Here is a 14,690-nt window from a genome sequence, read left to right on the forward strand (position 1 = left end):
CCAATACCCTTAATAATACAAAATTGCAACAACATGTAACACCAAAGTAGAACAAGGGAATTAGCACCATGCAGAGCCTGGGGTTTATGGCATAATGTGAACTAGTGCACAAAACTGTAATCATTTAAGACATCAGATGGCACCGCAGTATTACAAGATACTCCAAAAGGTATTCCAGACGTTACACTAGGTTCCCCTAGTACATGTGTGAGGTCACAGGCAGATGGACACAGCCTGTTGTGCACACCAACACAGCTTTTCCCAAGAGGAAGTAAGGTACTTAATGCTTGAAGCACCAAATCACTCATGTTGCCAACAAACAAGTTTATCATAGACAGGTACTTTACTGTCTTGTAAAGAACTAATAGCCGATCAGACATCAAGCGTTCAGACAGAAGTGACAAGTTGTGACACGGATGCAGGAGTAAACTTTCTCTCCAGTGTAGCAACAACCACTCCTCGTAGAGGCACGGCCAGTTAGTAGCAGTCCCAGAACCTCAGGACACTCTTCTGAGAAAGAACAGAAAGCCACTAATCTACCATGAATCTGTCCGAGAAACTTACTGAATCGTTGAGACAATGCAGATGAAAAACATGGACTGACTATACTACAACAGTTCAATCAAGAGGGAAAGAAAATCCAACCAAGTAAAGTTTTCTCCAGAAAATAATTAGTAAATGATTCACAGCTAGCCACTGAAGGTGTGTCAGCATGAACAGATGGAATTTTATAATTTAATAAACTGTTAATTGCGAAAAGAAAGTCCTCTAGTTCAACTTTCCCTCTGAAAATGAGATTGGAAAAATAATGAGTGTTAAGTGAAGCCAGGCTCTTTCTAAAATTCCTAGTACTCTGACAAAATACAATGAATATTTATTAATCCCATGTTCTTCTGTTTAGGTTACATTGCACACAACCTGAACTCTCCTGATTTTTAACCTGCTGTGGTCCCAAAAGAAGAAGGGTCTCTGTACCATAGAGTGATTGGTGTCAAAGCAATTCAATAACACTTTGCTGTCAAAGTACTCATGACAAACTCTATAGTATGTTATTGACAAGATAAGGCGTGTTTTGGAAGAAAAAGCTTTGAAGCTAAGAGAGACAGAGAAAGCAGCTGGGGACACTGATGTTCAGCTCATGTTAACTACACAATAACTGTGCGAAGAACCCGGTAGGTGAAAAGAACAGAGGGTTATGTAAAAAGATGCAATTCAGACGAAGATGCAAACTACAAATAACTGGGACAACATTGAGTGTTTGAACATTTAAAGGCGCTGTTCCTTTATCACAGGACGTCCTCTGTTCTTTGAGGTGCTATGGGAGCAATGACAGTTTGGTTTTCCACTGCTTTACACCTTCTGTAGTCATTTACTGAACAATGAAATGCAGCCAAGAGTGAAAACACAAGGAATGTGATTTGATAGTGTGTTGCACCACATTTGTACAGGTATCTACGGTGCATGTGAGAGACTAATGCCTCAGTGAACTAGAATGTAATTACTGCAGGCTTTTGAGAGTTAGTGGGCTCATTAGATTCCAGCCAATTCACCTGGCAGGCAAAATGAATAATTATTATTCCTGTTTTACCATCACAATCCAGAGAAAGGATGTGGTTTGTTCTAGATCATGTGAGGACTCTATGGTACAATCAGAAATTAAACCATTGTCTCTTCAACCACAGATGTACCCCTGATCTCTGTGTAAGAGGACAGTAATACAGGGTTCAGTATCAACTGTAATTCTAGGCGTGTGTGGCAAGATTTTCCCTCTAAAAGGGCAACCTCATGATGACAAAAATTCATCCTTCGCTTTAATGTGAAATACAACTAAGAGCATACATTTCGAAATTGGGCAAATCATTACATTAAAATATCCACTATACCAAATTCCCTTCCTGTTCTGCATCAGAAGTGGCTCTCCATGGTTAAATTCACAGGCAAAGCACATCTAAAGAGGGACTAAAATCTGAGTTCTAACATCTGAGTAGTTCCATAAAATGGAGTTAAGAAATGCAAAGAAATATAACAAAAGTATCTGACAATGGAACGAGATCTTCAAGAGGAAAACTAAGATGTACATGCCAGGGGGTAAAATATTGCAGGCTAGCAAATGTTTACGATTCAGACTGATAAACTTCTTCCTTGAGGAAAACTAAACAGGACACACGAACTAAAGGCTCTCTAGATAGCAGGACCATCCTCTATAAAGCACTCCTAAGTAACATACCCTGCAAAAATCCTATGCACATGAAATTTGGTAGGTTTTTGTGCATTCCATTTACTTCTGAAATTTACTGCACTTTCAAGAACACACACTGAATTGGAGCATCTTGCTAAACAGCAGTGATTTAATTTTGCAAGGTTCAGAGTCTTAGTTTCCTATTGTGGTTAAGTAAGATTTCTAAACCTGTTGAAATACTGAGCTCTGTTTTCATACATTTCATACATAGTATTACAGAGAACATCTCTGAATTTATAACTATATACCTATTATACTATGTCACTGAAGTGCCTACAGATTGCACATATTCTTGTTAATACCAGACTCATCAAGGTATACAGAGAGGTGTCTAGAGCATGACAGGATTATAAGAAAAACTCCATTTCTATTTGCACACAGTGTACCTGATACTGAACACTGAACTGTGGCTCAAGAAAACACATACCCTGCTTCATTTATAATGAATAATTTCTGTCCTGCTAAGATTTTTCTGAATCCCAACTTCAGGATTTTGTATTGTTTTGTTTAATTCTCCTCCTCTCCACATATATCCTTGAACACAAACATAGGAAGTGATGTTTGCTGTTCTCCACAAGGAAAGGTTTAGAGAGGAAGATAGTATCTTGCCAGACTGACTTATATAACTAGAAAAAACAGGTGAGCTACTAGGTTCAAAATCCTTTCTTCATGCTGTCTAGAAGAAAGTAGAAAATGGCTTCATGTGCTTGATGTGTTTTTGTTTCTCCCATCTACTGTCAGTTAATCTAACAAAGAGATACATCCTGTCCCTACAGATCTCATTTAATGTAAATCCAAAGACCACCACAGTCACAACATTGTTTATAGCATGCTTGCTATCAAGCAGCAAGAATCTATGAATCATATCTGCGTTTAGCAGTCTGAAGTAAGGAGTCACGCCCCACTTACCGCCTCCACTTCTGCTGGGTCATACCAGACATTAATGTATGGATGCTGTAAGGCTTCATCTACTGATATTCGCTTGGCCGGATCAATGACTAGCATCTTTGATAAAAGGTCCCTGGCTTGGCTGGCTAGAACAATGAAATCAGATAAGCACAGTATTAGTACAAAACAATCGCTGCTTCCAGAGGAGGGTTAATTGGGTTAGTAAAGTAACAATGACACAACCCTTTTAGAGACTCTTTGTATGTACTTCTGCCCCAAGCCTTGTTATATCAAGAGTTCTTCAGTAATCATTTTAGGTCAGATTCATTAGGAAGGTGCCAACATCAGGGCTGCATACCATAAGCCCCCTAACAAGCTTCAATAAGATTTTACATGTTGTACGCAGATTCCCTGTAGAGGGCTGAATAATATACCCAAGAAAAATGTGCTTGAGGTATCTGTATTATTGTCAGGATCAGAAAACAAAAACTTGCATAATGAAGTCTAAAATCATGGCATTACTAAATCAAAGCCTGAAACTTACAGGTACTCTTACGATGGCTCAGAAAAACATCCAAACTTTTCTGTATGTTTTAAAGTTTTTCATCTAGCCTGCTGGGAGGCATTAAATATATTAGTGAGGCATAGGTACCAGGCTTATCCTCGGGCATCCCATTAGAAGCAATAATGTCAAATCTGTAGCCTGGGATCAACACATAATGGTATGGAAGTGCCTTGGAACTGCTGAAGCCTTGTTTGTCCCACATAACAAAGTTTAAATCAGTGGGACACATCATCCTCCACTACAGAAATGCACTGCCTTATATATACATTGAGTTTTATGTTGCAACACTAATTTATTTTACCTGATAATATAGCCCATTGCACTTATCAGGCCACAAACTCATCCTTCTGTTACCCAAACTGTTTTTACTGTTTGGAGTTTGTAACAAATATAATACTATCTAAACCCATGTAAAAAAATTGTAACAACGTATATTTCTAGTATTACTATCAAGGTAGTGTTCTAAGCTCTTCCATGCTCAAAATTATTTTCTGTATAAATGAAAAAGAAAATTAAAGGAAAAAGAATGTAAAGAGATCTAAGTGCAAAAATATTATTAGGTATCTCATCAGACATGGGTGAGTAAAAGGGCTAACTAAACCATTAACATTACATTATGGTGGAATATTTAGGCAGGGCATGGGATGATACGATGACACACAGGCAGAATTTTTTTAATGCACTGTTTCTTGTTTTGTGACTATATCTCCAAAACTGGCATTCAGTATGCTCAAATGCATGTGCTTCCTGTATCCAAAAGATAACAGCACTGTTTGACAGCCATTTCTATTCATCAGCTCCAAATCCAAGAAAATTCCATTTTTCAGTTTTATTGTAGTAGGAGGATAAAATTCTGTATACACAAAAGCTTCTGCTCAGACCTTTCACTCCGCTCCCAGAGCTGAGACAGCAGCCATTGGAAGAGTATTCTGGGTAATGTAATGACATGCAAATTGCAAGCAACTGAAAACCATTACATGCCACCGTACTAAGTGGCCCCAAGTACTCAAGCGGTGCAGAACTGATACACAGTACAAGTTTGCAGGTGTTCCAGAGCTGAGGTGAGAAATCCTTTCTATACTAAACACACATTAATCCCTCTTTCCAACTGAAGGTCAATGCCCTGTTCAAATAAAACAAGACTTCAATATATGATTAAAATCATCGCAACTTATATTTTACAGGGGTATATCTAGTCACACTGTAATTAAGTTAGTGCTCTACTTCACATGTCCAAACCGACCCACAGCATTTTTCAAAAGAAGAAATCCACCCATAACAGATATTAAACCTCAGCTACATCAAGACCATTTTGGCTGACGTTGCTACTATCTTTCAATGGTCTAGTAAGGGTGGAGCTATGAGGCAGGCATCTGGCTGAACTAGTATTTTTCACCTAAAACAAAACAGTGCAAATGCTGAGATCTCCCAATGGAAGTTCTACCGTTCCTTTGTGTTTCAAGTTTAAGAATGAGTGTAAAGGAACACTTCAGTTCCTTGTGGTACATAAACATCACACAGACCACCACTGGGATATGCTCAACACATCGGTGACAACGGATGTTCTCTTGGCTGCCCAAGCACCAGGGTCTCCAAAAGTCATTTCCAGAAGCTGCCTCTCAGCTGAACAAACCCCATGTAGTCATTTGTCTCTGCAACTAACTGCATTACAAGGGAGTACAACTAGAGAGAAGAAAAAGTGAAAAAAGCGCTTCATTGCATTGTAGCTGTTGACATGTGAACCACGTCCTTTTGTTAGACATACCTTTGAGTTTGTTGTGTTCCGAGTCAGCTGGGAAGAGAGAGTCTGGAAAAAGTTTGGGGAAAGTGAGGCCAGCGTACTTGGGTCTGTTCTCAACGTAGTTCCGTACCGTTGGCTGCAGCTTCTTCATGAATTCTGGACAGGGTGTTCCTAGCTGCTCAATAACTTTATTCCACTGATCAATATCTGAACATCAGTAGTTAAGGAAAACAAAATGCAAACCCCAGTGTAGTCTCCTGACATTTCTGGTTTAGTGTTCTCAGGGAATCCTCAGAGATGTTTAACTCCCTCCATAACATCGTTACAGTCACTATCTTTTTTCATCATTATGCCTCCAGGTTCTACACCCTGCAAAGGACAAAACTCTCTTACAACTATACTTACATGAGGACACTGTGCAATCCTAAAACCACCACCACCATGGGAAAATACACTTCCTCGCTTTTGGTCAACACTTGTTACCATTTCTATTTTTAACTTGCAGTCCAAAGACTTGCACTCCTTTTTTTTAAATGCAGGTAATAGCCTCTATGTCACTTTGGCTACACAGGTGCAGCAGGGAAGAATGACATGTTCACCTGCCCTCTCTATTCAGCCTGTGGAAAGCAAGACCCAGCTGGCTTAAAGGAGTTCTGCCCAGGACAGAAGTCACCTTCAACTCATCTGCTGTGCACTTGTATGTTTATTCTCTCCAATAACTTTATTGTTGCTAATTTTGCTAAAAACACCCAACCAGCAACCCCTCAAAAGCAATTTGTTTGATTTTTTAAGTATGCACTGGGACTCATTTTCTATAGACAAATGATGCCTCAGGTACAGACAGATGTTTCTCTTCAACTGCAAATGTGATGGCTACGTTGCTAAACCTGCTGACTAATAAGGCACAGGCTCTCATGCTTAAAATGAAATTGTACTACAGCAATTTGTACTGAGGTTTGGGTTTTTTTTTTTGGTGTTAATTTTTTTAGTTTTCTTGAGAGAACAATTAGGCATCTGACAGATGTTATGTAGCTCTTCTGGCCATGCTGAGAACAAGTGCCAAAAAAAATTATTAAGCAAAAGTCTGTAAAATCAGTACCATCTCTACATCACGCTAATTCACAGTCCTAAGAAGCTGATGACAACATTAAAAAAAAAAAAAAAAAAAAAAAGAAGAGTATAGCAGCCATGGGTACATTGATGCTAAGAAACATGATGAAGGGAGTTTTGTTAAGAACATATTGGAAATAAAAAGCTTTTAAAAGACAAACATTCAAAGCATTTCAGCACCAACTTTTTTTTTTTTTTTTTTTTTTAATTTTTCTTCTAAGTTACTATGGTCATGAGTGTCATAAGTATGGAGAAGTTTCCCAAATACTAAAGACAGTTCCTCACAATCTAAGAGAGAAATCAGGTCAACAGAATAAAGATAACAACAACAACAACAACAACAACAAAACCCCCAACAATAACAACAACAACAAAGTCAGGCAAAACCCAGCTTTTTGGTGTAGTAGCAATATCTGATTTTCAAAAAAGTGTTTTAGTTTAGACAAATGGAAACTTACTGTTATCATATACCTTGAAAATTCAAGACAGACTTAATCTGGGTTCACCTGAACTGTCTTATTTGAACAATAATAAGATAATTAATTTTAAAATTGCAGCTTTACTAATCAAAAGTGTTTAAAGGAATGAAAACAGTTTAAACATACGATTTAAGAACAATGAAACAGCATTTTGAATGGTTTTAATTTCAACTGAAAAAGGTTGCTAGAAATAGCAGCGGTCTGTGAAGTTTTTTCTGAGTAACTTTCATTCTTTAAACTAAATCAAGGATTTATGTAGAACAACCCCTCCTACATACACACTCCATAGGCTGTATGCATTGTGTTGTCCATGAAAAATATCTTTTCCTAAACAGAAAACTAAAGAATTGCAGCAACAACAAAGTTATCCAAGACTAGAGCTGCTCAAAGAGCAGCCTGAATATTTCATTAAACATTTTATTAGAAAATAAAGCGTTTTGACATTTTAAACTTGTATTCAAGTTAACACACCTCACTGTTTGCTGGCTGGACTATTTTGGAAGCAGGTCTTTCTGAGGAACTTGAAAATACAGTGTGTAAATGCTTTGCAGAGAAGAACAAAGAATACAGAAATGAAGGTGCTGTTAGTTGTGCCAAGAGAAGCTAAATGGGTGAGAAAGCCAAGCTACAAAAGCATTAGTGGAAGCATTACCTGTGCAGATTGAGTGAAGGTCATTTTGATAAACAGGGAGGGCCAAATCCAGGACTTGCTTCAAAACAGATGTCAGAAGTTTATGCTTGTACAGAGCAGGGTAACCATCTCTCAGGCATTTCATGAAGGCTAAAAAGTGAGAGATCTTTAGGATTACAAAATGTTGTGGGACCAGGACACATTGAGAGGGAAGATGTAGCAAGATGCTCTGGGTGTGTGTGATAAGGGAAAAAGAATAAAAAAAGATCTCGGAACAGGGCCTGCATGGTGGGAACCAGTGTCTATGGTGATGGAGAGGGGAGACGGAGAATCCTCAGACAATGGGCCAGTGCCCGCCACACACATTTCTTCTAAGCTGATGGAAAGGCCCTCACTGAGAGACAACAGACAAGCAAGCTACCACCCATGACTGGCAGATTTTAAGAGATGGAAGAAGCTTCATGAGTCATCAGTGCAAAGACAACAGCCAAGGCCAAGGGAGCTGGCAGAGCCACCATGTTCCACTGCTTGACTAGCCTTGATTTGTAGGAGGACAGCACTGGAGCTTTTGCAGCCCTGGCTTGCACCAAGGGCCAAAAATGTCAGGCTTTACGCCACAGCAATTTTGGAGACTGGTTTTGAGTAACTGAATGATCTGAATGGATAATTGTGCTTCTTTACTGTATTATTTCTGACTTCTGTTACCCAAAAACTGCCAAACCCCTTAAATAAAAGATACTCATTTGCTCTTTATGTATCTGTACACACACACACAAATTGGCCTGATGGAGCACCCAGGACCTGCTTTAGTCCTAATAATAGCAACAGCAAAAACACGCCCAGCAAGAGCAGGTGGAGACAGACCATTTTTCAGTCAGATGGACACATTTTCTCTCTAGTATTGTTTCTCCACTTATCTAGGCCTTACCAGCACTGGGTTATATTCTGAGGTCCAATACATGAAAATGTGCAAGAATGTAATAATGTTCTTGCTGAATGCTGTTCCGGCTCCGTTTCATTGTTATGTTTTATACAGTCACTGGTTGTAATGCATCTGTGGTGCGCACCTGACGATGAGAGCTTGTCTCCAACATGAAAAAAAAAATCTGAGCTCTACTTATTGAAGCAAAGAGAAGAAGCTTTCTCTAGCTGGCAGTCAGAATTAACTTCAGCAATTCTGCAGAAAACAGATGTTACTATAGGACAGTCCTTATGTGAATCAAAACCTACTGTAGGTTACATTAACCAATGAGTGATTGTGACTATAGATCTTATTTGCACACCAACTGAAAAAATGGTACTATGAGTTAATGATCACTTAACTCTAACAGAAATTTCCCAGGCTAAAGAAGATTAACCTGTATTTGAGTTAAAAAAACCTAAAGGAAGAAAATCTTCTGCTAACAGAAGACCCTGTTTTTCCCCTTGAAATTAAGTAAATGTTGGACAGACTGCAAGTTGGAAAGAATTACAATCCAAAGCTGTGGAAGATGATGAAATGTCTGCTTTAAAGCTATTTGAATGACCTCCACTGTCCCTTGCCCCAAATAGGATCAAGGAAAATGTGTCAACTATATACAATAGCATCTGTATGACTTAAGAGAGAAGGGATGTAACCTGGATTTATTAGTTTGTCCCTGACACTAACACCGTAGCATTTTTACTAACATTAAGATGGCCATACAAAGTTACAGCAAAGAAACTTACTTAAGAAAATAGTTATAAAACAGTTCTAAAGAAAATCGTTCTAAAATAGGTATCTTTTGAATGAAGATTTATCATTGAGGCTTCAGGTTGCCTCAAGCTTCCCAACCACCTTTTCTCTTTGCACTCTAATACTGTCTTAAGGATTGTTTTCCTTTGCTTTCTAATTACTTGGTTATTTTCTTGGAAAATAACCAGAATCTGAACTTCAGATTAAGAGACGTACTTTTCTAAAGCTAATGCACAAAATTTCTAATGGGAAAATAATATTTTGAGTTGCACAATGCAGTATTTCTATTGGAAAAATCAGATTTCACAGTCAAGTCATCTATTTAGAGGTACAGGCTGAAAGTTCACCATTACTTCTGTTTCTCTTCCCATTGATGCAATGTGTGCATTGATGCAATGTATTTCAGAAGTGTGAATTAAGGACCACTGTTCCATTCTTTCAGTTGGCCTGCAGGCTTCAGTTACATTACACTTCTGCAAATATTCAAACAACTAAGGAAATGGAGCTTGGCTATAAGGGAAAACTTAAAATACTTCTCTGTCTCAATCAGAAAATATTAAAAGTATTTCTACAGTTGCATAAATTAACAGCTTGTGATTAAAAACCTGAAATTTAGACAACAAATTTTTGTCTTTGTACTTAATTAAGCTAGCTAGCCTCAAAATGGTATAGTTTTTCTTTTTCCTTCTCATGTCTGTGTAAATCACACTTTTTTTTTTTTTTTTGAGTGAAGGATTATATTTTCTTATGTTTAACACCAAGATTTTGCAGGAGGAGATACTGTTTGCAGTAGGATGTTTTAGTTCTACTGCAATACAGACAACAACATACGATAAAGCATGTATAGTTAAGTCCGTTCATTCTTCCCTGGTAGTCAGAAACCTGTCAGTGCTCAGCTGTTTAACCTTTAGCAATAACTTACTGTAATCATTCATGTTTCTTTTCCTGGAAAGTGGGGAGAAAAATTTCCCGTTGTAAAACTCACAGCCCACCGATGATCACCAGAGACCCATCATTGCTTTTCCACACTACTCCAAAGTGTGGCTGTGCTAGAAAAGCCTCTTCCTAAAATCCTCCTCGAACAGTATCTGTGGACTGTGATTTGGAGAACACAAGTAATTCTGCCAAAATGCCTGTTTATTTGGAAATGTGCTGGATGGTGGTAGTAATGGTGGGGAATCATGCTTCCCTGCCCAGCGTACCAGACTCCACTTTCTTCACCTATTAAGCAGCACATCTACACTAGCTTTACTACACTGGAGCAGGATTTGCTCTTTCTGGCTAAACCTGCTTCCTCTGGAGATGATTAGGACTAGGGCATGTCAAATCTTGCTTTTGTTAAGGCAGACACAAGGAAAACAAAATGGACGCAGAGCTCTTCCTTTGTAACAGGCAGGGTAAGTTCATCTCTTTTCAATCTCAAAATCTTAAGGGAACCACCTTTCTGAAGTTTTCTCCTTAAATGTGCATGTTCCAGCAATGAAAACTAACTGCATGGCTTCGGGTACAAATTTTTGATGCTCCTAACTTGTCAAAATTGGAATAATTACTATGAGCACCTCTGTATTTCGCTCCCCAACACCAAATTGTCACACGAGTTGATAGCTCGACTAATTTTCTTTTTTTTGAACTTTTTTTTTTTTTTTAAATAAATCTGTTAATATAAACCAAACTAACCACCTTCACTGTGGGAGACATCAGTGTCAGATACATATTTTTTCCACAGTCCCATAATTTACATACTGATGTCAATACAATTTACAAAAAAACACACAAAGGAATTGAAAACACTAGCATCTGACAAGACAGCAAGTGTAGAGCATTTTCTGTGCCAAGGTTAATGCTTTGAGAAGAATGTGGCATTTGTAAAAATTAGACTGTAACAGAAAATATTTTGCAACTTTACAGTAGTTGCTATTTATATGCTATAATAGAATATGTGGTGATAATAAAAATAACAGCACATAAATAAAATTGCTTCAAAAGATTACCATTGATCATTCAGAAGTTAGGAGATAGCAGTGTTGGTTGTGTAGCTGTCATTAACCCTTTGGATGCATATCTATGATGGTATCTTCACTAAAATTTTCAACTGCTATTTTTTTTAGCTTGCACTTCATTCAGTTGCTGAGCATCTTTGCTTACACAGCAGCAAGCAAACCAGCGCTTAGTGGGTAGTCCAGATATGCAGCACAGGATTGCAGTCTTGCCCTTGGATACGTATTACCATTTCCCTTGTGGATGTCTCCTCAACATTGCAGTACTGACTTAATACTCCAGCCTGTTGCTAGGCTTCTGTTGTGGTACACTTCTATCTTTGTAACAGATGTACAGCTGGATGCATGCTGATCATGTACCTAGCCTAGAAGGCAGCCTATGAACATGAGTATTATTAAGTAAATTCTAAATTATTTGTAAAACTGTGCATAAAACACCTCTACCCCAATCTCTATCACATGCATAACATGACTGCAGTTGTAGAATAAGGCTCTGTAAGTGACACCTTGTATGGCCATCTGTGATTTATACTAAGAGAACCTGACATCATGCTAACCTGACACCTCTCTACTGAATATATACTTCTCTCTAAGCACTCCCAACTACAGAATTTAAAGGCACATCCTTCCTTGTCTGCCCGAAATGCATTCAGCAGTTTAAAAAATAAAAATTTTTTTTAAAAAAATCCATGTATAACTACCACGTTCACAGCTCAGCAGAGGACTAAGGCACCTTGTTAACTCCTTCAGATCATCTATGCAGTCGTGAGAAAAGAGTAACAGTCTCCCTCATAAAATTTTGAGAACACATGGAACAAGAATCAAGTCACAGGTACAGTCAGCTTTCCAAATTGCTCCTGAGGCAACACAACAAACCATGTTGCCGTTTTCTCCTTGCTTAAGGCACAAGTATATCCAAGCTTCTTGATAATAGTTACTTTGTAAGCAGAACTACTGCTGTCAACCTTGAAAAGAAGTTTCATATAACATTAAAAAAAAAAAAAAAAAAAAAAAGCTTTAGCTCGCAATTAACAGCATTGTGAGCCTACACCAGAAATGGTAGAGAAATAGTAAAATAGTAAAATTTCAAGTATTGGTAAAGCCTGTGGGAATTTCGGACACTGCAAAGCATTCACTCACAATTGGATTTTAAAAAAGAACAGAGGTGAATTCTGTTCTCAGCTCCACCCAAGCGACTTCAGTGAATTCAAATGGATTACAGGAGTGGAACAGAGCTGCAGCCTAGCTAAGCACTCCACTCCACACTTACTCAAAGGCATTTCCTGTTTTTCTGCTTGTGAATTTTCCATGACCATGTAAGATGGATCTATTTTGCTACAGAAGTTGTTTCAGTTAGCTGAACAGACCATTTAGTTCTGTAAACAGAAACAATATCAAATGACCTCTACTCCTTAACTGCTGGAAAATGGCAAATAGTAAATTTTGCAGTCAAATATATGACTGACAGTGCATTTCTCATGAATATTCAATCTTTCAGTTTCAAAACTGCTTTCCACAGTTATTTATGCATAAAAATTGGCACAAATTAGCATTAAATACTCTTCAAGTAACAGTGTGGTTGTGAAATGAAGCACTGTCTGTGAAGAAAAAACTGCTGATAAATTCAGATACGCTGCCAGTCTTAACCCATTTTACACCCTTTCTATGTCAGAGGAAGCTTTTTTTTTTTTTTTAAGAAACAGATTTCTAATTACTCTTGCTCTTTCCACACTTAAATACATCCTTAAGTATGCTGCCGTCAAACTCTTAGGGCTCGTAGTCCCTGCTGATGGAATTATACAGGTGCCCAACTCCACCACACGTCTGAAGAAATAATTTTTTTTTTTACAGAAACCGTAAGTATTTTCTATGCAGATTTAAGGAAGAAGATGCCACGAGGTCATCATTCTCAGCAGGCTGGGTCTGCCCTTGCAACTTTCTGACTCATTTTCAGCTGCACAGACCAGCACAGGAGCAAGAAGTGCTGAACCCCTGCCAGCAGCTGTTCAGCAGCAGGGGAGAGGTGGTGGGGGGTGGATTTGGAGGAGAGGTGGCTTTGAGGATGCTCCTCAGCGGCCTGAAAGAAAGCAACAGCATCGTTCTCTGTTCATGGAATAGACATTCATGGAACAGCAGAAGAAAAGCAGAGCAGTACATAAAACACAGTGCAAATTTAGCAAGGTATTATAAATACAAATGAAGAATGTGAACTCGAAACAAATCAGCAGCTGGTAATGCCAATTTCTGTGGGGTTATCACAATAATAAACAGCACATAAGGGTTTAATTATAGAGGCTTTGTGTGATTTCTTTTTAACAAGTATGCATCTCTGTCAAAGAAACCAGTTTTTGAAGCACTATATAAGATATGTTCAATTCTTGTTGTACTTACTTGGGGATTTCTTTAAATGATATCTTACAAAACATAAGTCTATTAACAGAAAAACAGTTCTGACTACAACACTGAACTATGCTAACCCCCATGCTTAAATTTCTCACTCCACATTTACAGAAAACACAAGCACAGCCTGGGTCAAATCCTCCTGGAGCACAAATATGTGCTAATGACTTACATTAACACATAGAAGGGAAAGGTTTACTTTCACATATGCAGATGAGATGTGCTCCAGATCATATGAAAACACATGGGAATTTTAGCATTCATTTCAGTATGCATATGCTCATCCAACATTTTGGACAAAACACAAATCAGAATCTTACTAGACAAGGCTATGAAAATATTAATGATATCATTGCCTACTTTCATTTCTTTAATGCTCTTCAGATATTACTTTTTCCACATTTTAATCAAAATATTGAACCCTTTAAAGTTCCAAAAAGGCCAAAAATGAAGGGCTAAACTGAATTAGTAAGTATGTATACATATATACATACACACATATATATAGCGTACACACAAATATGTTCAGAGAAAGTTACATAAAATGAATAATGCCTGGAAACTCTTCTGTCATCTAAGTCAGAGTTTAAATTAGAAGGAAAAGTCATACACAGGTCATCTCCATTTCTCATTTGTGTAATCCTACAGACCATTAATCACTGGAGTTAGACCAAGCATGTATGGAGCTCAGTTGCTGTTGTACACAAGAAGAAACCACTTTCACAATCTGATACATAATAGAGTATATATCAAAGCTTTAAAAAAGCATCAAATCAAGTAAGAATTATGGCTGCCTCAGTCCTGAATGCAGAATGATCTCTAAGGAAAACGTACATATACCTAGTCTGCTTGGACCGCTTGTCCACTGATTTAGTGCATTTATCTATAAATCACTTCTTGTTGATGTCAAAAATACATTCTGCTTT

General features: G+C 38.0%; 1 protein-coding gene across 9 annotated transcripts in view; it reads right to left on the bottom strand.

Annotated features, from left to right (window-relative positions):
- Positions 1-14,690, bottom strand: part of MAPK10 (mitogen-activated protein kinase 10) — a 315,557-nt gene that overhangs the window by 160,709 nt on the left and 140,158 nt on the right. For all 9 annotated transcript variants that reach the window (XR_007507807.1, XR_007507808.1, XR_007507810.1 and 6 more), the window contains 2 exons: positions 5,458-5,640; positions 3,149-3,273 (listed from right to left, as the gene is read on the bottom strand). Coding sequence is in view for 5 of the 9 variants with exons in the window: in XM_049815264.1 (XP_049671221.1) it covers positions 3,149-3,273; positions 5,458-5,640 (308 nt within the window). In the remaining 4 variants the exon portion in view is untranslated. The remainder of the gene's footprint in view (positions 1-3,148; positions 3,274-5,457; positions 5,641-14,690) is intronic.

Source organism: Accipiter gentilis, chromosome 12 (assembly GCF_929443795.1).
Source record: "Accipiter gentilis chromosome 12, bAccGen1.1, whole genome shotgun sequence".
NCBI lineage: Eukaryota > Metazoa > Chordata > Aves > Accipitriformes > Accipitridae > Astur > Astur gentilis.